Source organism: Phoxinus phoxinus (genome assembly GCF_949152265.1).
Source record: "Phoxinus phoxinus genome assembly, chromosome: 9".
NCBI classification, from domain to species: Eukaryota; Metazoa; Chordata; class Actinopteri; order Cypriniformes; family Leuciscidae; genus Phoxinus; species Phoxinus phoxinus.
Genome location: NC_136884.1, coordinates 25,863,460 through 25,888,753, shown reverse-complemented (window position 1 = coordinate 25,888,753; position 25,294 = coordinate 25,863,460). Strand labels below are relative to the sequence as shown.

The 25,294-nt window shown below is 41.0% G+C and overlaps 2 protein-coding genes across 3 annotated transcripts; both read left to right on the top strand.

The window, feature by feature from the left end:
• Positions 1–8: 8 nt before the first annotated feature.
• On the top strand, positions 9–15,957 carry LOC307004195 (uncharacterized protein). Its single transcript, XM_079623290.1, has 7 exons — positions 9–88; positions 213–629; positions 12,873–13,604; positions 13,684–13,853; positions 13,940–14,194; positions 14,283–14,582; positions 14,669–15,957. The coding sequence occupies exons 2-7, from the start codon at positions 275–277 to the stop codon at positions 14,792–14,794; spliced, it is 1,938 nt and encodes a 645-aa protein (XP_079479416.1). The 5' UTR covers positions 9–88; positions 213–274; the 3' UTR covers positions 14,795–15,957.
• LOC307004196 (uncharacterized protein) lies at positions 15,806–24,386 on the top strand. Of its 2 annotated transcripts, none has more exons than XM_079623291.1 (5): positions 15,806–15,858; positions 22,337–22,643; positions 22,799–23,117; positions 23,445–23,741; positions 23,831–24,386. In XM_079623291.1, exons 3-5 carry the CDS (start codon positions 22,877–22,879, stop codon positions 23,977–23,979), a joined length of 687 nt encoding a protein of 228 aa, XP_079479417.1. In that variant the 5' UTR covers positions 15,806–15,858; positions 22,337–22,643; positions 22,799–22,876; the 3' UTR covers positions 23,980–24,386. The 2 variants fall into 2 exon arrangements, with proteins under 2 accessions (XP_079479417.1, XP_079479418.1); XM_079623292.1 differs by lacking the exon at positions 15,806–15,858 and adding an exon at positions 20,129–21,931.
• Positions 24,387–25,294: the final 908 nt, after the last annotated feature.

Genomic DNA, 25,294 nt, shown 5'->3' with positions numbered 1-25,294 from the left:
GTGAACTGGACGTTTATTTCCATGTGACGTCATAAGGCTGCGCCATGCTCCTGCGTCTGTTGTGAACTTGTGATACTGCTGGAGAAAGGTTTGTATTTAAGTTTTTACAAACGGTGAACTAGGGATCTGATTGAGAGGCACACGGAGATTTAGTTTGGATTTATTTTTCTTTCTGTTAAATATTCTCATCTTAATCATGTCAAACTGTTCAGCCACTCAGAAAAACTCCTCGTGAAGCAGTTGAGATATAACGTTACGAGATACACTTATAAAGATGGCGTTTGTTAAAGAAGAGAGTGAAGAAACGAAGATTGAAGAAGCATTCAGAGTAAAACAAGAAGATATTGAGGAACAAACAATAATGGTGTTTATTAAAGAAGAGAGTGAAGAAACGAAGATTGAAGAATCATTCAGAGTGAAACAAGAAGATACTGAGGATTGTGAGGACCAAACAAATATGGTATTTATTAAAGACAGTGAAGGCATGACTATTGAAGAATCATTCAGAGTGAAACAAGAAGATACTGAGGATTGTGAGGACCAAACAAATATGGTATTTATTAAAAACAGTGAAGGCATGACTATTGAAGAATCATTCAGAGTGAAACAAGACAACACTGACTTTACAGGTTGGTTTTATTCTCAAAATTAATTACACATCTTCTGAAAGAGTATCATTCTCCAGATCAAAACACAGGCAAAAAAATAAGCAGAAACAAACGATATCATATGCTAGCAGATCAACATTAAACAGCATATAATCAAAACTTTCATAGCCCTAGATTTTACCTGATTCACTTTGGGTAGTCTATAATAAGTTTAGCCTATATTTTAGACCTGTCAGGATGGTTTTCATGGGAAACTGTACGTCACTCACCCATGTGTGTCTCATATCCGTAAATAGAGAAAATTCGCTCTAGACACTTTGACACATGTATGGTGTGGGAGTAGCATAGGCCTAAGTTATTTGTCACAACAAGTGAGAAAGGTTGACTTGAAGCAGCTAATTCTCCAACCTCCGGGAATCAAACTCGCCGGAACAGAGGTTAATTGTCATGTAGCTCTCTAACAGTTAATTGTAAAGCATCATCTATTGTGAAGGGTCATTTCATTATGGTTGATCTAGCGCTGTGTGCCAGAATTTATTTTCACGGAAGTACAGATTATATTAATGTGTAAAGCTATAGTAGCATCTTCAGCTTCAGATTGAGGTCCTTTCCATCTAAACTGGTTATATCTCTTAATAAATGGTTATAATCTTAATAATGAGCAGTAGGATAACCATATTCATCCGCACAGTAAGTCCATACATACCTTTTTCATCTCCGTGCGTGCTATGAGTCTGTTTGACGCACCCACCGCTAGCCTAGCTTAGCACAAAGACTGGATGTAAATGGTTGCAGCTAGCATACTAATCCAAATAAGTGACAAAATAACGCAAACATTTTCCTATTTACATGTTGTGATTTGTATAGTCACAGAGTGTACAAAAAAACAAAGTCAAATGAGACAGACATATTTTAACCGTATAAATACTGGGAACTATATTCTCTGAAGGCGAAGCACTGCTACTTGGGCGGAGTGATAACCGCAGCACCTGAGACGCGCCGTGGTGAGGAGCAGAGAGTTCGTTCAGAGCGCGTCTCAGGTGATTGCGGTTATCACTCCGCCCTATATTCAGGGAATATAGTTCCCAGTATTTATACGGTTAAAATATGTCTGTGTTTCATGTGACTTTGTTTTTTGCACACTCTGTGACTATACAAATCACAACATGTAAATAGGAAAATGTTTGCGTTATTTTGTCACTTATTTGGATTATGCTAGCTGCAACCATTTACATCCAGTCTTTGTGCTAAGCTAGGCTAGCGGTGGGTGCGTCAAACAGACTTATAGCACGCACGGAGATGAAAAAGGTATGTATGGACTTATCTAACTCTGGGGGATACGTTGAATAGGCTAAAGTCCCAAAAAGTCGGAGTGTTCCTTTAAGTAAATGTACCGGCCGTGAATATTTTTTTACTGTTCGTGAAACTGTTTCTGCAAAAACGTTATAACAGTTATGACTAGGGTTGTGCACTCGAATATTCAATCTATAATTATTATTCGAAAAATAAAATGCTATTCGAATTTTATTATGTTGCTTTGCTGGCTGTAAATGCAGTGAATCCATGATAAATACCAAGCACTAACCTGCAGTTATAATTGACCTATGGCTAAGCCACGCCCTCAAACGCGATGAGCCAATCACAGTGCGCATAGCTAACCCAATTCACTCAGACATTCTCTGCTTCCTCGTCCATTGAAATGCATTGCAGTTTGTCAGTTTTCATTCGTTTTTTTAAATGTTTTTTCTTGTCATTTTAAGTTTAAAATGGTCAAACGTTGTGCATAGGGTAATGCAACTCCGACACTAGGTATTCCGAGAGGCTGGGCGACGGTGTGTATTTTTTACCCTTTCCCAAGCCACATCTCAACCGAGATAAGTGTCTGCTCTGGATTAAGTTATGCGGTAGACGTCAAGTCAAGTCATCTTCATTTATATAGCGCTTTTAACAATGTAGATTGTTTCAAAGCTGCTTTACAGAGATAAACGTATAATTTAAGGTAACAGATTGTTTTGGCTTTATAGCGGTTCTTGAATAATGTTACTTTCCAGCTAAAGTTAGTTTTGATTGATTCACTTCCGTCGAAAGGATAAATTGTTATTAAATTAGAGGCCGCTAAGACGACACCGTTCTTTCTACACAGACTTTAAACGTGAACCTGTGATAAACAATGATGGCGCTCACGTGCGCATCAATGATTAATTCTATAGTTATGTGTGTTTGAATATATGTGCGCATGTTTGTAATTCTCTACAAACCATGCCTATACAAACTACTTGTCCTGCCTATAAATTTTATACAGAATTTTATTTTATCACTACGGGGTAGATACGCGAAATTTCCACAATGCTTTATCTGTTGAGTGGTAAAGGGATCCTCCATAGGGAGAGACTAGTTGGCACTACACCAACTAAACGTGGATAAATTAAACAACGATGTCTACATCTGTTCTAAGGAAAGTCACCAACAACGTATTTGAACGTTAGCTTTATCATCTCTAACATAAGGTTAGGCTAACGTTAGCCTAACATTAGAAAACGTTAACTTACTAATTTTATTGCTTTGTTTTATATATGAGAATCTTTTTCTATTTTACTAAGGTGGAGTTTTTTTTAATAGGCTAAATCAAGTTCAAGTTCAAGTCAACTTTAGTGTCAATCAAACCATGCAACAGTACATTACGCAGCAGACTGAAATTGCGTTTCTCCCATACTCCAATGGTGCAATATTAAAACAAAACTTGACACATACTAAGTATAAACTAGATATACAGTTAACATAGGACACCACTAAACAAGTACAAAATAGATATTCAACAGATAGACAGATCAACATAGCATATGGCCTACAGTGAACTTACAGTTACCAGACTATCACAGAGGTTCAAAATATAGTCAGGTTAAGGTATTTCACTGCAGCGCATATAAGGTGCAGTATAGCAAAGTGCAAATAGCAGCATGGAAATACATTTTTGTAAACTTGTTTCATTCTTGTGCAAGGGGATATTGGCATGTGTACGTACGAGTATTTTGCAACCATTGAGATGCCTTTCCCACAGTCTCACAGGTCTTTATGTGTGTGGGATGTGGGGGGGGGAAGGGGAGGGGGGTGTTGTAATCCAGTTTTCATGAGTGAGTTGAGCAGTCTGATGGCTTGTGGGAAAAAGCTATTGCTGAGACTGGTAGTCCTGCAACGCATACTGCTGTAGCGCTTGCCAGATGGTAGAAGGGTGAACAGTTTATATGTGGGGTGGGTGGGATCTTTGATGATGTTGGTGACTCTTTAGTGGCAGCGGGATGGGTATATGTCCTGGATGGGTGATTGGGCTGATCTGGTGATCTTCTCAGCTGACTCCACCACCCTCTGTAGAGCTTTCCGGTCAGCAGCAGAGCAGCTACCATACCAGACTGAGAGACTACTGGTGAGGATGCTCTCAATGGCACCCCTGTAGAAGGTAGTGAGTGCCAGTGGGGGAGGTTGGCTCTTCTCATCCTGCGTAAGAAGTGGAGGCGTTGCTGAGCTTTCTTGACAAGGGAGGTGAGGTTGGTAGACCATGATAGGTCATCAGTGATGTGCACCCCCAGGAACTTGATGCTTTTCACTGATTCCACAGCGCTGCCATTGATGGTGAGGAGTGTGTGTGGCCTGTGATTTTTCCTGAAGTCCACAGTTATTTCCTTTGTTTTATTTACATTTAGATGTAAATTGTTAGTGTCACACCAATTGATGAGTTGATGTACCTCATCTCTGTATGCCGAGTCGTCGTCGTTGCTGATGAGGCCCACCACCGTTGTGTCATCTGCAAACTTGATGATGTTGTTTGAGTTGTATCTGGCACAACAGTCATGAGTAAACAGTGTAAATAGCAGAGGACTCAACACACATCCTTGAGGGGCCCCAGTGTTCATGATGGTGGTCTGTGAAGAGTTTTTGCCAACTCTGACTGTCTGTGGTCTGTTGGTGAGAAAGTCTAGTAACCAGTTGCAAAGTGGGGTGCTGATGCCTAAAGCACTGAGTTTATTCACCAGGTGTTGTGGAATAACTGTATTGAAGGCAGAACTGAAGTCAATGAACAGCATCCGCACACAGCTGTTTTTGTTCTCCAGATGAGCCAGACTGAGGTGAAGTGCTGCTGCTATGGCATCATCAGTGGAGCGCTTGGGACCGTATGCAAACTGGAAAGGGTCAAATGTGGCAGGTAGGCTAGATGTTATGTGAGCCTTGACCAACCTTTCAAAGCACTTCATCATAATGGGCGTGAGTGCTATAGGCCGGTAGTCGTTCAGTGTTGTGGCTGGTGATTTCTTTAGTAGCGGTATGATAATAGTGGCTTTGAAGCATTTAGGTATGATGGCTTTGCTCAGAGAGATGTTAAAGATATCTGTGAGAACATCTGTAAGTGAGTTAGCACAGTCTCTAAGCACACGCCCAGGTATATTATCTGGACCAGCAGCCTTCCTGGGGTTCACCTTTTGAAGAATCCTCCGCACGTCGATAGTCAAAGTTGAAAAGTTGCATTGTTAAATGCATAAATAATGCATAGTTGCTTTGTTAAACCTGAATAAATCAGGTTATTTCCCGGTATAGTGAGGTAAAAAACAGATAATCTTATTTGTATCTGACTCAGAGTATTTCAGCATGTCAGCGGGAAATTTACGGACACACATTATCCTTTCATGCCGTTACAGATGCAGCATTTTGACTGTATATCTGCACAAGATGACGTTTTAATAATTTCTTGGGTCAAGAAAGAGTCGGAGTTTGCGATATGTCCTCCTACCAGTGCTCTCTCTGTCTGGATGCACTAGCCTATATGCACACTAAGCCCAACGAACGCAAATACCGGGAGAATTCAGAGTAAGGGGCAAAAATCTAAAAGTCGATCGGTTTATACTTAAACTAATGACTTGACTCTGATAAAGGAAAACGGGTTAATGCGTTTTACATGACCACATGCATTGTCAGTTTATTCAGATAATAGGGTTAAGAACGTGCATGTAAACGCGCTCATTCCCTGAAAGTAGAAACGGACTGAGGTTTCGGCATCTGTCGCTGCATTAACGGCGCGTTCTCTCAGAGACGTGATGGATATAACGGTATAGCAACTATCTTAATTTACTGGCTTAATATTTCTCTTGTGGAATCTAGATCAATGACAGTGAAAAAATAAGAAGAATATTTCTAGCCTATATATTTTCAATAGTTGTGCTGGGTTCGTTAACTAAAGACTGTTATTAGGCCTATATCATTTTAGTAATTATTATTATTAATATTTTGTAATTGTATTGTTTTTAGTGTTATTAGTGTCATTACATGTTTTGTTTATGTGCTATGGAAACAAAATACTGACGAACAACGAGGCCGTTTTCATCCGTTTAAGAACGATGCGCCGTCTGTTAAAACAAGAACTCTTGACAACTTGTGAATGAATCACCTTGCAATTCAATTTTGATGTGGGATGTAGTTTTTTAGTCTGTTTTAAAAACATTTTCTTAGAGGAGTCCTCATACGCGCGTGTTGGCCTTTGTGGTGATGTCGTTATGAATTTAGGCAAGGCAAATTAATTGTAGTTCCTAATATTAATTTAATAACAATACTAGCTTTTAGTGTTGTCAAAAGTACCGACTTCGGTACCAAGTCGGTACTGAAATGTAAAAAATGTGACGCTTTGAGCGCTGCTGAGCAGAATCGTTAACACCTCGGAATGGCCGGCCATTGTCACGTGCTCATCAAATATGTCTGTGATTGGCTACAATGATCAGCGCTTCAAAAACATGTTGTAAATATACATCAATAACGCTCTTCAGCGAGCGATTACACAGATACACACGGGAGTGTTTGAAAGCAGGCGTCTGTCAGCGGATCGATCCACTGGCGCTGATAGACGCCTCCTTTTTCTTTCAAACGCTCCTGCTTTCAAAACACTTTCAAACACTTCCGTGTGCTCTCAAACGCTCCCGTGCGTTGATCATTGTAGCCAATCACAGACATATCCGATGAGCTCGTGAACACAATGGCCAATCAGAGGTGTTTATGATTCCGCTCAACAGCGCTCAAAGCGTCACATTTTTAAAATTTCAGTACCGACTTGGTACCGAAGTCGGTACTTTTGACAACACTACTAGCTTTATAATAATAATAATTTAATACATTAATTGGAAAACGAGCCAATTATCGTATTGATATTGTCAAAGGCATCTGCCGGCAATATCTCTGACTATCGTCGATACACGATACTATCGTCTATCGGCACAACCCTACATCCCACCAAGCCACTATTTGTCCATTTGACCAAGTCATGTAGGGGTCACTCAGGTGGGGGGTCAGCATCCTGCTTACCTAACAAATTTACAAAAAGCACGAGTCGGCACGACTGCGAGGCAACCCCTAGGTGTCCGCCATGCTTATGTTTGTCTGTTTCTGTTGTCTGCTTTGGTTTTTGTCGTTTTTTGGGCCGAAATCACAGCGGGATCAACCGTCTGACTGATCTCGATATTGAGTTCCGGGGCACCCCCCCAAACTCCCCCGTCAAATTTGGACCAACCCCAATCATTTCTAAAACAACCCCAAACATTTCTAAAACAATCCCACTCGCCATTTATTTGAATGGTATTACCATAGCAGTTTGAATTGGCTTACCGTAGTGGTTTCTCAGAATGCTGCTCAGAAAGGGCAGATCGACTAGAGGGTGCCATTCGCATCTCGCCATGGGCCCCTGGAGCGGGTGTAAAAATTTGGTGGCCCTATAGCCTCGTTTGGGGGTCAAAAGATCAAAAAAGGGATGAGCACATGTCTGTATTTTCCGCTGAATATATTTGATGATTTTTTTAAAATGCTGAGGAATTTGGCTCTTTAATTTGTTGTATCTGAGGGCCCCATGAACAATAATTTGAGGCCCTTAGGTCCTAACCACACATTTAATTCCCTTAGGTCTACGCTAAAATATGCTACGCTATATGAAATAACAGCCATTTCGATCCGCGCCTGCAATTTCGCAACTCTGCCGCATCTCTCTGCCGCTCTGCCTCCCCCTCACACACACACTGAGGAGCTTGTATGTAATCGGAGGACAAATGGCTCCTTAGTTTCGAAATGGTTTGGGTACAAGGTGATCGCGTTGAAAATAAAGGCGTTTGTCTAGCGTTAGAAGCTCATTTGAAACATTGCCGCGGCTCATTTAAGAAAATGACAGCTCTGAACCGAAGAGAAGCCACTTTAGTTTGAGGTAGTGCTAACAATAATAAAGAAAGATGATGATCATCATCACCTTATCTGTTACCACTGAAATGGAGATTTGTTTTCATGATTATTGAATGTAAATAGTTTTATCTCTAAAAACAGTTTAGCCTATAACGCTAGTATAACGGTAGTATATAGGGCATTGAGTAATGACAAATAAAAATCGCTTGTTAATACCACTAACAAGGCTCAAAATAGCCCCACACTAACACGGTAGCATAATGAGGGTCCCTACCTTCAAACCGAAGCATTGAGAACTTTGACAGTGTCCAGACAGTTTAAAGGGGCTATATGGAACTTTTTCCCCAAAATAAACGAAACAATAGCCTTTTTATTTTACCATTTATGACTCAAACATCTCCTGATGAGCATACCGACACCTTGTCTGCTCACAGTGGGTGCACCTATAAGCCTGTATCCTATTTTTCCTATTTTCTGTCGGGTCGGATTTTTCCCGCGCTGTCTGCGGATGTGACGTCAAGCGCGTTCCTGTTAAACGTTTCAGATCACTCAGAACACTTGTCTCAAACAATATATGTATTTGACTGTTCTTACCTCTGTAAACATAATGTTGACCTGACCTCCTTGCAGCAGATGACTTGTGAAGTGTGCACGTACGAGCGAGCAGAAAGGAAGAGCAGTTCGGTTTTTTGGCCACAGGTGTCAGTCGCGAGTTTAAATTTCAGAAAAACGCATATAGCCTCTTTAATAAGAAGATATTTTATACATACAGTCAACTTCGCGAATACAGGAAGAAGCCATCTTTGAAAAACAGTCTCTATCAGTCGATCTCCGAACGCCGATCCAAATGCGCTGAACTGTTTAGAATCTCATATGGTCCAGCGCATTTGGATCGGCGTTGGAGATCGACTGATAGAGAGTGTTTTTCAAAGATGGGTTCTGCCTGTATACGCATTATAATATATGACCGAGTTTCTAACAATACAAAGCTTAATGCAAATGAGTGAAGTGTCCCTTTAAGTTAGCCGCATTCATCGTGAAGCGTGCTAGCGATTTGCAAAGATGAATATAAGGATTAATATAAAGGTTAATAAAACGTTACACTCGCTTCTTCTGGAGGTTCAGCAGGAACACGAATAGTTGGTACAGATCCTTTTTTCAGGAGCAGCTTCTTAGCAAAACCAGCTTTATATTGACCCTCATTTGTAAAGCAGTCTGGTGAAAAATTATTTGCGCAAACAAAAAAACATTTGTCCTGGGGAATATTCCCTTCTAAAGCAAAACTCAGCCAGTGTTGCCAACTTAGCGCTTTTGTCGCTATATTTAGCGAGTATTCAGACCCCTCTAGCGACACATTTTCAAAAAAGCGACTAGCGACAAATCTAACGACTTTTTCTGGTGTTATTGGTGACTTTTGGCGACTCTCTGAAGTGAAAGCAAATATTGTCTTCTCAACAGCGGGTGCTGCCGTGGGTCCCATCCGCGTCCCAAAGCACTCACAGGCGGCCCAGTCCTCGCGCAGCAGCCGCTCCCAGCTGCAGTCAGAGCAGGAGATGTTAACCCCTCCGCCACATGAATCGCGCATGTGCGGGATTAATGTACTAATTTAGCGCCTTTGTTGCTATTTTTAGCGACTTTTCAGACCCCGACTTTTTTGCTTTCTCCCGGCCGTCACTCACTGTTAGCTGCGTCTACCCTGTTCATCTGTTGAGCGCACGGCTGCTGACAGACGTGAATGAGCAGTGTTTTTTCACAGACTTATCTCTTATCTGCTTTTCTTCGGGTTTTTATTTAAATAATTTAGTTGGACCATTTTAAGTTCCTTTCTTTCTTGTGCTTATTACTTAATAGACTATCACTAATATCACAGAGCTCTCAATTCAGATAATTTTCCACATATGCCTAGGCTAATTTTTATTTATTTTTGTCATTCACTAGGCCTATATTATAGTCGTTCTAGCCTATTGTCTGACAAAAAAATATAGGCTATAGGAAATGAGAACAGCTTTATTTTTAATTTGGCTATATTATATTATATTACAATATATTAAATACAGTAGGCCTATGTGAGCATTCATTTAGAGAGAAAACACATTAGGCAAGCAGAACGCAAGTACGACGCGATGACGTCATTAATATGCTAATTGACGTATGACGCCATTTAGCGACTTTTAGGGAAGGCGTTAGCTACTTTCCTTTGAAAATAGTTGGCAACACTGAACTCAGCCACTGCGTCTTCAGCGGGTCTGATCTAGGAACATTAAAATGACTGCTGTGTTCCTTATTGCACCCGAGAACAGAACACCACAATCGCTTAGACGCCATTCTCCTCATAGACAGTGCTCCAGCGTATATCAACAATGACGCGCGGTCTATGATTGACAGCTCGCTCACAAGCGAGGGCGGGTCTGTGTTGAAACGCTGCTGTCAATCAACAATCGTGGGAGGGGCGTCGATTTTGTGACATCACAAAATCGAACAGCTCAATTTGAGACAGGGTAAAACATATAGCCTAAGGAGATTTAAAAAAAAAAACTGGATGGATTTTTATCATTTTATGATGGTGTACAGGCACTGCCAACACACATTTCAGTGCAATCAACTTGTAAAAGTGCATGTACCATTATATGACCCCTTTAAACATTCAAGCTGAGAGAGGTTATGGCCATACATGCCAACCCTCCCGATTTTTCCGGGAGACTCACGAATTTCAAAGCCCCTCCCGAAAATCTCCCGGACCGACCTTTCTCCCGAATTTCTCCCGATTTCCACCTGGACAACAGTATTGCTACACCATCCGTCACTGGGCGCCGTTTCAGACCGAACAATAATAAAGGTATTCGCGCTCGCCGGTGTACTATTCTTTGAAAAGACAGGGTGCGACTCGGTGTAATTGTCCTCTAAACCATCAGGAATCAGCGGTGAGAAGAAGTCAGGTACACTCGTGAATGTTTATTTTAGTACACTTTAGTAGGCTACACCAAAACCACACTACGAAAGAATCGTGCAAAGCAGTAAAACAGATTATTCCTTGTGACATTAGAAAAAAAAAATGGATATGAGAATGTAATCTACAACTAAATTAAAGTTATCTTACATAATTCACCTTTGGCTAAGCCCCGCCCCCCTTAGTTACTGTTGCTACCTCCGACAACCTCATCTGGGCTCTGGTTTGGTATCAACATGGCTTATGCTGTGACGGCTCTTCCTGCTGAAATTTTATCAAACTTTTATAAAGCAGCAAATAAAGTGTCCGATAGAAGTAGGCAAAATGGGCTGCAATATGCGTTCGAAGGCTATATTCAAGACATACCGGAGAAACGCAAGCAACAACAAGGCATCCAAATAGAGGCAAAAGCATAACGGTCACAGTCAAAAAATTAACCACAGCATATCCTAATCGAGACGGAGGCTGTGACTAACAATATCAGGAGAAACACTGTTCATGCAAAGCTGGGTAGGTCTCTGTTCACTTCTATAATCGTTATTATTTACAAAGCAAACGGACTACGCGAGTATAAAGTTGTATTTATTAGCAGCGTGTGCTAGCGTATCAACAGGGCAGAGCACCGAAATCATAACCTAAACCAGCATAAAACTGTCTAACTAGTATAACTTCACAGTAAGGTTAAAAGCTAAATGTATCTTAGAGCAAAAGTGAGCTTGTTGATCCTTGAGGGGTTTCGCTGACTGTGAGGACGTCCACACAGTTTAATCCAAAGACGACACTTGTCAGTATTTAACTTCGGTTTTGGGAAGGGAAAAAACGGACACCCCCCTCCAACCTCTCTGGGAAACGCGTATCTGTGTTACAAATGCCCCAGGCACAACGTTTAACCATATTTTTTATAAAACGACGACGTAATAGCCTGCCGAGCCCAAAACTTATGAGCCGCCTACGTTGAAGTCAATGGAGCGCCGTGAAAAAGTGTCGGACCCTCTGTGGGAGCTCGTTCTTGGCTGCGCTGTGATTGGTCAATCTACATTCTAGGGCGTGGCTTAGCCAAAGGCGAATTTCTATGTTTTTATTTAGTTTTGTCAACCTTTTTATAAAACATGGCCATTTTTTTTATTTCAAGGGCTTATGTCTGCTATTGTAGGCTCATTTAGTTAATGTAAGCAACTAACAACCCCCCCCGCGTGCATGTGCGCGTGTCATTCAGAACACAAGACAAAATAAGAGTGTTCTTGCTCAACAGAACATGGCAAAATAATAGTTTTTACTCGATTGTACTATTTTGGTGATCGTTGGGAGCCTAAATTGAAATTCAATTAATTGCACAGCCCTACCCCCTGATATGATTGTAATAAAGTGCTTTGGGTGTACAGTAGTACATCATTCTATTCATTCTATGTAAACAGAGTCTGTTATGTCCAATGGTTATGCCCTACGCAAACGAAAACAAATGGGAGAAAATCGGATATGTAACTATATCCATGCATTCTTTCTTAAAGGGACAGCTAGCAGCCTCATAACTGTTGTCATACGTTTCATAATGTTAATAAAAAAAATAATGGTTGTAGTCAGCTTAAGGGGCATTTGTTTTATAATATTGGGTTGACTAAAAAGGGAAGAAAAACTAAATAAATGTCAAGTTTCACATTTAATTCAGTAGGATTTTTTTCCTTCTAGACCTATTAAACTGTCTACCGCAGTCAAATAAGAAAAGTAACACAAAACAATAAACTACAATCAAATCTATGCACATATCGAATCAAAATTTTAGTCAAAAACGATAATCAATTTTGAATCGAATCGTGACCTCAAGACCAAAATATTCCCACCCCTAGTGCTTAGTACAGTAGATGTGGTTTAATCAGCAAGAATTGGTATTAAATAGGAAATAGCATCTATTTATGCAGTGTCGACAAAGCTACTATTTGGCGGCCACTAAATAATCTGGGATGAAAAAGTGGTCCAATTTTTTGATCTATTATACTTTGATCAAATAGACTGCAAATTTAACCTGTAAAGGGCATAAATAAACCCCTAATGCATACTCTTTGTCCATTTGCATTTGGTTCCTGCCACGTTCCTCTATACTGTTGCCATGGGTCTTGAAGACTGCCCGCTGTGCCTTCATGGGTACCACAAGCTCAGCCAGCATCTGAGGGTGACCCATAAGGTCATCAACAGCCAGGAGCGCAAGCTGCTGCTTGCCATTTCCTCGGGTAGGGTCGATGTCCGCAAGGGTACCTGCCCCGTGCCCTCCTGCGGCAAGTCCACCTCCCGCATGGATCGCCACCTTAAGGACCATACCGAGTTAACAAAGGTGGCCCAGCAAGAGACCATGCAGGCTCTGAAGAGAAAGAAGATTATTCATGATCTCACAGAGTTACGGGCTAGCAACCCGGCCGTGCCTATGGCCTCGACCCTGGATCTGGAGGAAGCTCAAGATCTGGAGGATGCCCCACCCCCTCCAGAGGAGGGGACCTGTGACAAACCCTGCTGCCAGCAGGCTCGCAAACAGCTCCAGGATCAGGTGGTGGAACTCAACAGGCAGGTAGACACACTGAGCAGCGCCCTCAGAGATGTGACTCGCCGCTACCGCATATTGAGGAGGAGATTGCGGTCCACCCCCTCCACCCAGGTTGCCCGGGTCACAAGAAAACTTCTAACGTCTCTTCGCTCCCCCGAGAAGGAAGTGGAGGCCACAGCAATGGAAAAAACGCTTCGGAGGAAGGTAGTGGTGCACAAGGTGGCCTTAAATCAGGCCACGGAAGGCTGCCTCATTCAAAAGGCAGTATTAAAAGAGTGCCGCTCTTCCGCCAAGCGGAAGATTCCAGAGATTCTGGGTAAGTTTTTGCTTCACCTCACCTATCAAACTGTGGCGTCCCAAAGAGCCCCTTAATGCTTCTCCCTTTCTTTGTGCAGCTTGCCTCAGGAAGTCGGGGGACAAGAAGGACCAGTGGTCATTTTACGGACACCTCACCGCGTACCTGGCCTGCATCTATGGCCATCGCGGTGAGGTGTTCCAGAACATGACCATAAAGGAGGTGGAGAAAGGCCAGCAGACCGCCAGAGAGGGCAGCTATGTAATCAATGTGAGTGGTTTTATTTATTGCTCTCTCTCTGCACAGTTGTCTCGTAAAACCCCAAATGCTTACCCTGCTAGTCACTTTTTCCGCAGATATCAACTCACAAGACCAACCAGGCCTTCTGGACAGCCCAGCTGGCCTTGGATGCTGAAGAATATGGGTGGCTGCAGGAATTTTTATCCATGAGGTCCACCTTGGTGGGTGGGAAGGATGCCAACTACTTATTTTTTACGTCCAAGCCCGGCTCCTGCAAAAATTTGAACCAGTATTTCCAGGAGGCATGGGCTGGCATGGGCTTGCCTGGGACGCCCACGTTCACTGATGTCAGGACCTCCATCGCCACCCATGTAAGTATTTCTGTGCCTGTTTCTGCTGTATGAGTTTCTGATGTGTTTGTTTCTAACTCGTCACATATGCTTTCCTCTCTCCGTACAGGCGAAAAACACCCACAGCCCTGGAGACTGGTATAAAGTGGCACAATTCATGTGTTATGATACCTCCACAGTTGATGGATTTTATGTGCTGAACTTAAATGCAAAGCAGGTGGCAGAACACCGCCACCTTTTTGAGTCAGCTGTGGAGGGCGAGACCCGGAAGCACCCTGCAACCTCCAGGCCAAAGAGGAGCAAAAGGCCCTGCAAGCGGGCAGCCAGCCCATCAACCGCAGCCAGCCCATCACCCTTCGCCACCCTTCCACGGATGAAAGAAGGTCCAGAGGCGAGGGAGTCTGCTTTGGTAAGTCCATCTTCTCATCGTTTGGTTTTATCGTTTGTGACGAGTAGGCGTGTTCGCTGAGTCTTTGCCTTTCTCATTCTTTTCAGGAGGGACAAAGCCCAGCGAAGCGCCAGATCTTCAGGCCGAAAAAGAAGATAAACCTCATGCCGATAAAAAAAAAGAAAAAAAAAGAACTTTTCAACAAGCTTGCCCCCCCAATAGTGTGTATTTAGTGTGCGTTAAGTGTACCGTGCTTTGCCATTTTTCATGCACACGCATGCACACGCTTTCAAGTGGCCAAGACCCCAAGTGTGGGTATTTGGACAGGCCCCACATTTAACCCTCCAGTGCGGGAATGTTGGCGTTAGCTAGCTAGCCAGCTGTATTAATAGCAAGTTAAATTTGGTGGAAGATAACAGTAACTGTTTGTAAAAATAGATGGCACATCATAAACATGTTGTCACACTTCATATCACAACTCTCATATAAATATCTCTCGATAAATCAATGCACTGTTTTATAATAATGGAATATGCTTCTTTTTTTAACTCATGTAACCTGACAGTACAGGATGTGTCTTATGGCATTATTCTGAACATTGTAGAAGCATTCATTTCATAGGTCATTGTAGAATTTACTTTGCTGAACTATTAGATTAACATTGTCACTGTTACTATTAAAAAGCATATCAGTTGCATAACATTTCATTGCTTTTCATGAGATGAGAGCAGTGACAATGATGTTACAGGTAGGGGTCCAGGCAGAGGTGCAGGTGGATTGTGAGAGAGGTGTCAAAACAGCACCAAAATGTGAATCTAGCCATTCTTGTTTAATTTCTACAGAGACTTGCAATAGCTGTCACCGGAGCAAAGGGGCGAAGTCCTGCAAATGGTAGTCACACGTCTGCCAGGTTTTTTCTGGACATTATGGATTACCAGCGAGCGACAACAGGAACACATGTACAAAACAGAGGAGAGCCTGCATGGTGCACATGCCTCAACTGCCAGTTTATGCCAACAGATCTAGAAAATAATTGTTGAAGTCAAAATCCAAAGAGATTTTGGAGTCTGAGCAGGAATGTCCATCTGGAATGGTATTGTCTTGATGAGAGCATCGTACATTTGGATAGACAGACAGAGAGCAACATTGTTGCTCTCAATGACTGACAGGACCATGGGGTCGACAACAGAGAGTATTAGTATTCTGCATATCACCAGTTCAGTTGCTGTGTGTGGCAAATAAGAGGAAATTCCCAGACCTCCTTAGCAACTGTTCACTGTAAAGAAGCACCATTTAGGTGAATATAAAAACTGTGCAGTGGTCCAGCGTGTTTATTTTTTTTTCATAATAATATGAAAATGTTCATATGTTCATAAAGTAATCTTAATTGGTTCTACACTGTAGTTTATTTTTTATAAAAGCAATAAGTCTTGCTGTGTTTCACATTTATAATTTTAGCAATTTAAATTGTGTGTTCCTTTTATGCTTTTCACTTTTTTATCTTTAGTAAGTCTAATATCGCATGTTTGAGCATAAAAAAGATCTGCAATAGCCTGACAAGCCACACATCATTGCCAGGGCTCAATCCGAGGGGTGGGATAAATGGTCGTCTTTCAAATTCCCTCTGCACTGAATAGGATAGCGCTACAACCAACCAGAGCAACGAAGAAGGTGACGTAGTCAGAGCCACTATGCATGCGTTTTCCCACCAGCGGAGCTAGTTGATAGATTAAACTTTGTGAATAGTGGTTACTTTATAAAGGGATCAAATGGCAATTACACTTAATTGTTCTTCTTCAGACCATTGACTTGTCACTGTTGAAACAAGCCCAACATAGTTGCTTGCCATAGAAAAGCACGTATTCCGTGGACCGAATCACAAGCTATTATTGGGAACGTGCCACTCTGTTGCTGTACGTGTTCCGATCAGAAACGCGTTTACACTCATACCTGTCAACACTCCCGTTTTCCCCGGGAGTCTCCCGTATTTCACACCTATCTCCCGCCACCCTCCCGTTTTGTCCTTTCTCCCGTGAAACTCCCGTAATTTGTATTCCCAAACGTTATGAATGAATGAATCTTTATTGTCAATGTACATGAAGTATACAATGAAATTGCAATGCTCTACGGCCTGTGCATAATAAATAATAAATATAAAAATTGTTAAAACAATATATAAGAAACATATGAAAATAAAAGGAATATATAAAAATAAAAGAAATAGAGACTACGGCTCACTCCATATTGTACACATGAATTATGGGTTATGAGTTCAGTGTCCTGATGGCCCAAGGATAAAAACTGTTTTTCAGTCTGTTAGTCCTGCACTTAATGCACCTGTACCTTCTTCCAGAGGGCAGGAGGTTAAACAGGTGCTGCCCTGGGTGTGAGGAGTCAGCAGTAATAGCCTTAGCTCTTCTGAGACACCGCATGCTGGCGATATCTTCCAGTGAGGGTAGGCGACTGCCAGTGATGTATTGTGCCGTCCGAATAACTCTGCAAGTTTTTCCTGTCCGCCACTTTACAGTTGGCATACCAGGCCGTGATACCATATGACAGAACACTCTCAATAGTGCTGCGATAAAAGGCCACTTACAATTTCTCTTCTAGGTGGTTTCTTCTAAGTATTCTTAGAAAGTGGAGTCGTTGTCGAGCCTTTTTTACTACAGCAAAAGTATTAGCAGACCAGGAGAGGTCATCGGTTATGTGTGTACCTAGGAATTTATAAGAGGAAACACGCTGAACACAATCCCCATTGATGTTCAGTGGATCTGGTTCCCCCTTGTTTTTGCTGAAGTCTATAACCATTTCTTTGTTTTTACCGGTGTTAAGCAGTAGGTTATGTTCAGAGCACCAGTCAACCAGCCTGTTTACCTCGTCCCTGTATGCAGACTCATCCTCTCCGCTGATGAGACCGATGAGCTTAGTATCGTCGGCAAACTTAATGATGGTATTTGAGGAGTATGTAGATGTACAGTCATACGTATACAGAGAATACAGAATAGGGCTCAGCACAAAGCCCTGGGGAGAGCCTGTGCTGAGAGACAGGGTAGGGGAGCAGGTGGTGCCTACCTTAACCGTTTGAGGGCAAGTCAGTCAAGAAGTTCTTAATCCAGGCACAAATGGAAGGAGGGATAGCGATGGTGGTCAGTTTATCCACTAGGATATCAGGAACAATGGTGTTAAATGCCGAGCTGTAATCTATAAACAGCATCCTGACATAACTCCCTGGCTGCTCCAGGTGGCTAAGTGCTGTATATAGAGCTGTATTGATGGCATCCTCCGTCGATCTGTTTTCTCTGTATGCGAACTGATATGGATCTAAGTTTGGGGGAAGCCAGGCCTTGATGTGATGCAAAATGAGCCTCTCAAAGCATTTCATAACAACTGATGTTAAAGCGATAGGTCTATAGTCATTTGGGCACTTTGGAACCGAGGACTTTGGAACAGGTATGATGGTAGCTGACTTCAGGCACTGAGGGATGGTAGCCTGTGACAGTGAGAGGTTGAAAAGCCTAGTCAAAACTCCCACTAGCTGTTCGGCACAGGCAAAAAGTACTTTACCAAGTACCCCATCCGGACCAGCTGCTTTTTTTGTATTCACAGTCTTCAACACCTGCCTCACCTGATGCTCCTGGAGCGTGAGTGTGCTGTGACTGAAGGTCTGTGGTGGCCGCGCTGCTGTGTGTGGTGCCTTACTCTCAAAGCGGGAAAAGAAAATATTCAATTCTTCAGCCAGTGATACATCGGTGATGGTAGCGACAGGTGAGGGCCCTTTGTAGTTGGTAATGCTCTGTAACCCCTGCCACACCATCCTTGAGTTGTTATTGACGAGATGTTCTTCCACTTTCCTTTTGTAGGCCGTCTTAGCAGCTTTAATGCCTCTCCGCAGCTCTGCCCTCGCCACCCTGTACTGTTCTCTATCACCCGACTTGAAAGCATAGTTACGGTTTCTCAGGAGTGTCCGGACGTTCAAAGTCATCCAAGGTTTTTGGTTAGGATATATCCGGATGCGCTTCTCCACTGTGACATTATCAGTACAGCTTTTTATGTAGAACAGTACAGTCTCTGTGCGCTCCTGTAAATCTAGTTGCTCAAATATGCTCCACTCTGTACACTCAAAGCAATCTTGGAGCTGAGAGAGTGCTCCATCAGGCCAGGTTTGAACGTTCTTTATGGCAGGTTTTGATTTCCTCCTAAGGGGAGTGTATGCAGGGACCAGGAACAGTGAGAGATGGTCCGATTCATTATATGAATAATCACATTAATATATTATTCCAAGGTTGCCCAGTTACCAGATCTTGCATGAAACCCATCCTACTCACGCAATCAACACATCATACACATTTCAACCCATTTGTGAGCTCAACCTGGCAACCTTCAACTCAGTAGCGCTGTTGACGTGCGCAGATCGACGTTGGAAATTGAATAAACATGTGTAGCTTTAATAAGGATTCATCTATGTATAATTTAACATTTATGCAGTGCAAACTGTTTGATAACTTTATTAAATGTCTGTATATTTCCTACCTTTTAGACAAATACTAAAGACATACTGTCTTTGTTGTTTCTACATTAATTTGGAGATTAAATGTGAAATTATGACATTATAAAATATATTAAAAACATAAGGTTTTTTATCGTGAATAATCACAGAATTTCTAACCAAGTTTCAAAATACGGCAAATGCTGCTGTTTTGCACAATATCCCTTTGCGCCACCTGGCGGTCATTTCGCGAATGACTTTGAAATGCGACTGGATTATTTTACCGCGGTAGTTTTGCCGCGGTGGCTGGCACGGCGGTAATAGGCATTCTGGTTGACTACCTACTGTATGTGGACAACATCCAGATACAGGTCGCATGTTAATGCCAAGTGTAAACGCAGCCTCTGTGTCTCTGCATGTCTCTGCCGCTCTACCAGGTGCGGAAGAGAGAGATGTGATCGCTCACACCTGCTCTCAAAAGAGGCTTGGAAGAATATTCAAACTGAAGCTTGCCTTCCAGAGTGTTGTGTCCCTCACCTGCTTTTGTTTTTGCTGTTGTATTGTGTAGCATTAAGATTGTGCAATATTTATCACCAAGCTAATTCTTATTGTAGCCTACTGAGGTCTATTATTGCTGTTACTTCATTCACAAGCCCAAATGTGCTGGAAGTCGTAGGTGGTGGGTGCCTGTTTTATTTTATTTTTTATATATTTTCTCCTGTTTTTGGTTAGTTAGGGAGTTAGTGTACTTCTCTGTTGTTTATTTGTTTTCTTTTGGCAGGTTAAGTAGTTTTACTCCCTAACTAGTCAGAAGGTACTCATGTTTTTTATTTTGCCTTTACCCCCTCCTGAAGTTTGCTTTGCTTCTTTTTGATTTACTATGTCAATACACATATTTTGTTAATACATTTTTGATCTGAAATTTGATGTGTCTGTCGTGCAGGGCAGGGGACTGGCGCACTCACTCACTCCAACCTTTTTTTCACTTTTCACTGTTTACTCCTTACCCTAGACAAAACTTTACCTGATTGGTTGAGCCGCATTCAAAGCCGTGGTAAATTACTCAACAAACATACACCTGTGACCGCATTTAAAAATGAAAGACCATATTGGCTTTGCCCACCTGAATCATCCGTGTTCATCGTCTGTCAGTCTACTGAAGCTGTTCACGTGAGTAGATTGTTGGGCACGGTTTACTTCCTTTCTCTGTTTTGCTTACTTCGTGTCTTGGTGTCATGTACATCACATTACTGCATGAAAATATCTTATCCGTTTTAGAATAATGTCACTTGCCAGGTCATGTAAGGGGTAGACTACAGAATTTATAATACTTGTCAAAACGAAAATAGGAACTCCACTATGTCTCTCTTTACATTTGTCCTTTACATTTACATTGCCCGTTGTCGGCTTCAAATAAGAAAATAAATAGTTCGCCCCACACGTCCAAAATTCTTAGCACACTTTAGATAATCTTCTGCAATGAGTGCAGGCTCTTTGTTGGAGCTCTGCTTTGAATGAAGTTCCATTATGACAAATGAATGAACTACATGCGGAGTGACATGGAGACATGAATCAGAGGCACAAAAAGACAGTGGTGAGCGGTCATTATGTTTACCAATACCCGACCCGTGCCTTCAATACTAAATCTAGCGAAACAGAGCTTCTCGTCCTTCCAGCCACTCCAACTCTATATCACTTTTTCTACATCACCAACACTACATCTACAGCTAGGATCATCAACAATAATCCCATTGAGATTGTGATTAGCTAGAGATTTTGGGGTAATCTTTGATGACCAGCTGTAATTACAAGTAATATTGTATTGTGATGAGCAGTGATGACATGACACTCTTAGAATATCTCAGCACTTTTCTGCATCTGTAAATTTGACACATACTATATAACACAAAATAAACTCATTAAAAAAGCTGCATAATCTTACAGATGGGTCTAACACAAATCAACTTGATCAATTTATTATTATTATACATTTGAAATAAAATGCTGCTCTTTAAAAAAAAAAAACTTTTTATCAGCCAAAGATAATTCTGATAGAAAAAGTGACAGGATCACTCTTGCAATAGAAAGGAACACAAATCACACGTGTAATCGCAGATAAACAGCGTGCAAAGAGTTTACTTCATACATTCAGTTTAACAGTAAATTAAAACTTTATCATTCAACTGAACTGTGCATGTGCATTTCTAAACATTATCCATCCATGCAATAAATGCATATCCTTGCATGAGCCGGGTTTTCATAATTCAACTGCTCAGGTACATTTAATGGGATCCATTTCAGAGGCTGCAGAAATTACTATTTAAAATCAGTCAGAGCAATAAAAATGTGTCTTCATATTTATAAGTAAAGCTTCTCATTACAAGTAGGCTACTCTTTACAAACCCCCTAGGATCACGCCTTCTTTAGGGGGGTTAGAACCCTCCAAGCCCCATAATTCACACCCTGGTCTCCTTCAGGCCCTTGTCATTTCTAGACTGGACTATTGAAATGCTCTTCCAACATGTGCAATGAAACCTCTACAAATGATTCAAAACACAGCAGCACAACTGGCAAGAAACAAGAAAGTACAAGCCCAAGAAAGGCCACTACCAGTTACACCTCTATCATCAATCTATAGATGGTTATCAATTCCAGTCCAGAGGTCCTACTGCAATGCACATGTTCATGTTGTTTCTCTTATCTGACGCAATTTATTCAGTTCAAGAACATATTTCCTACTGAGCTGATTATCTAAATCGGATGTGTAAAATAAGAGAGACTGCAAAGTCTTACATCAGTGCATCTGTCATTTATATTTGTGGACTACTGTTGAAAGAAATTTTGAACATGGTTGGGATCTGTTTGTGTCTGTGGTTTCTGTTTGGTGAGTTTTAAATATTTTTTTACTTTAATGACTTTAGTCCTTTCTGCAGCAGATTCAGTGTTTGTTTTTCCTCAGTATCCTTTATATAACTACATTGAAGCTCAAATACCAGCAGCATTAGTTGTTATTGGAGACGTTATTCTCATCCGTATAACCGATTTTCTTAAGAAAAGTGTTTTCTGTGTATGATGTTTGGAGTTCAAATGAAGTTCAGTTCAGTGAATGAGTGTTTTATTCAAAATCCCCACAAAGATACAATTATTAATCCACACACTATTTTTCTTCTTTGGTAGCAATTCTGTTGTTTTATTGTACTGTATTATTTATTTCAAATATAGACTTCAAATTATTTTCTTTTGTAAACCATCGTAAAGTCTCACTCTGTTTTTCTGTTTGTTTTTTTAGGTGTTGAGATGAAGCCAGTGTCAGTGATGGAGGGAGACCCTGTCACTTTACACACTGATAGAGAAATGAGGAATAATGATCTGATTGTGTGGAGGTTTGGACCTGAAAACACTTTAATAGCTGAAATCAATGTAGCGGACAGCAGTGTGACTGTAAATGATGATTATGATGGGAGATTCAGAGGCAGATTAATGGTGGATCATCAAACTGGATGTCTGACCATCACAAACACCAGAATTGAGCATGCTGGAACTTTATGAACTACAGATCAACCGTATGAAGAAGTTTTTTATCGTCACTTTAAATGGTATGTTAAATATCACTTTCATATTTTTTATTCTATAAAGTTTTTTGTATGTAATTTCAAGTGATTTACTTTAGTGAATGTTGTATTTGTTTACCATCATAAAGGTATTTAAAAGTCTTGATCTGTGACAAGCCCTGTTTCTGCTTGTTCTTTAGGTGTATTTGGTGATAAAGATGAGGTGAAGTTATTGTCAGTGATGGAGGGAGACTGTCAATTTACACAGTGAAAGCGAAATGGAGGATGATGATGATCTGATTCAATGGAGTTTTGGAAACCATTTAATAGTTCAAATCAATAAAACGGCTGATAACGTTACTGTATATGATGATATTCTTGAAGGGAGATTCAGAGACAGACTGCAGGTGGATCCTCAAACTGGATCTCTGTACATCACAAACACCAGAAGTGAACACACTGGATTTTATCAACTGCAGACTAACCGTGTGAAGAAGGTTTTCATTCTCAGTGTCTATTGTGAGTTTAATAATAAGTTGATTTTTACCTCTTATTTATTACAGCTTTAAAGTGGATCTAAATATGTATCTTATCATTTAGACGTCATATAAAATAACATGTAAAAGATAACACACTTCTTTAGATCCTTAACTTTAAATTGCCTAATTGATTTCCAGGTAAATGTAGCACTTCTATATCATCTAACTTCTATTATATTTATCTTCTACTGCATGTTTTATAGATGCTCTACTTTTGATCAGTCTTGGTTTCTCTGAATGTTTCTTTCTCATCTAATTTAATATCTCCATTCATGCTCATTTATCTTTATTCTCTTGTTTTTTCCAGCACCTCTGCCTGTTCCTGTCATCTTCTGTTACTGTCCTTCAACTCCATCATCATCATCATCAGTGTCCAGACATGTGCTGCTGTGTTCAGTTTTGAATGTGAGTCAAGCGACTCTCTCCTGGTACAAAGGAAACAGTTTATTCTCCAGCACCAGTGTGTCTGATTTCAGCATCAGTCTCTCTCTGCCTCTGGAGGTGGAATATCAGGATAAAAACACCTACAGTTGTGTGCTGAACAATTCATTCACTGCCATGACTCAACATCTCGACATCAGTCAACTCTGTCACACATGTTCAGGTACGGCAGCACTGATATTAGTTGATGTCGGCAGTGATATTAGCATTTATTCACTGAGCTGATCTCAGTTTCATGCTTTTACTCCTCAGACTCTGATGCTGTTGAAGCTGTGGTCCGATTGGTTGTTACTGCTCTGGTGGGCGTGGCTGCTTCAGCTGCTATTGTTGTGCTGGTTTATGACATCAGATCCAGAAGAGCTGAACATGACCGAGAACAAATTCCCACATCAGGAAACTAAATCATAATGCAATTTCTGGATCTTAATTTTTTTTGGCTTTATATGACTTCATACAGATGGTTCTCAACCAGGAGTGCGTTTCCCATACAACTACGTAACTCGCTGCTTAACTACTATAATATGATGCATCGTTGAAGAAATCAACTAGCTAGTCTCGACTGTTTCCCGAAACCGTATTGTCGCAAATTGGTCGTATAACCACTTTGGTTAATGATGTCACGCAGGTGGTAGAGTAATACTGTAACTACTTTTAATGAATCTGTTTGAGGTCGAATTAATGCTAGATGTGTTGCTATAAATTACGGACATGGCATCGGTGAACTATTTCTTATTTTTCTCAGTTATTTTGCTTTATTTCCAGATTCAATTAAATTTCATTCTTACGTACTAGCACGAAACGACGAAAACCATGCTTTAAATCTCTTGATAAACTAAAAGACGTAAATGACATTGGTATGTATTCTAAATAAAAGATATAGATTGTACTGAATGTCAGCTTGCTTATTTTGCTTATTCAATATAAGGATTTATTGAGTCCACATGTCATGCAAATGTGGCGAGGTGGTGAATCGGGTATATTACAGTTACACTTATGAGGAAAAGTATAACTAAATGAAGAGCAGACTACGCCACTCCGTTTCACTAAACGGAGAAATTTATACAAGACACGCTGGTTTGTGAGCACAGACGACAAGAGACGTGGATCAGAATACAAAAATACCTTTTTTTATTTTAGCAACAATAATTTAATATATAAAAACTTTGAGGTAGACAAAAGTTTTGCACTATTAAGTGTGCACCAGGCCAGAAATAAAGAAAAACAAAAGTAAAGAACACAAAAACACTTTTGGCCTGGTCTTGCGTGCAGGGAGCTAGCTGGACAGTGAGTGTCCTAAGGTCACACCACTCATCAAATTCCACTCCACACTACACTCACACTCACTAGGTGAAAGACACAGGTGCCAACAGCAAAACACTCTGTGAAGAAACCACCACCAAAAGGGGACAGACAGCCAGCTCCCCTGCACGGGGTGGGCCTTCAGCTCCTGAAAGAAACAAAAAAACAATATAATACACTTTCACAGTTGGCTGCAAACTTATGAAATTATAATAAACCAAATTCAACAAAGAAATCAACACTCTGCAAATTACTGAGCACAGTAGTTAACCTGGCTGGTGGGGACCTAGCAGGTTTACAATGTGGCCACGTTACAGCAGCCAAAGGCTATGATGAATAAAAATGAAATGAACCACACACAAACAAAAATACAATTTAAACATTAAATCACAGAAATCGAATCCAGGATTACAAAAC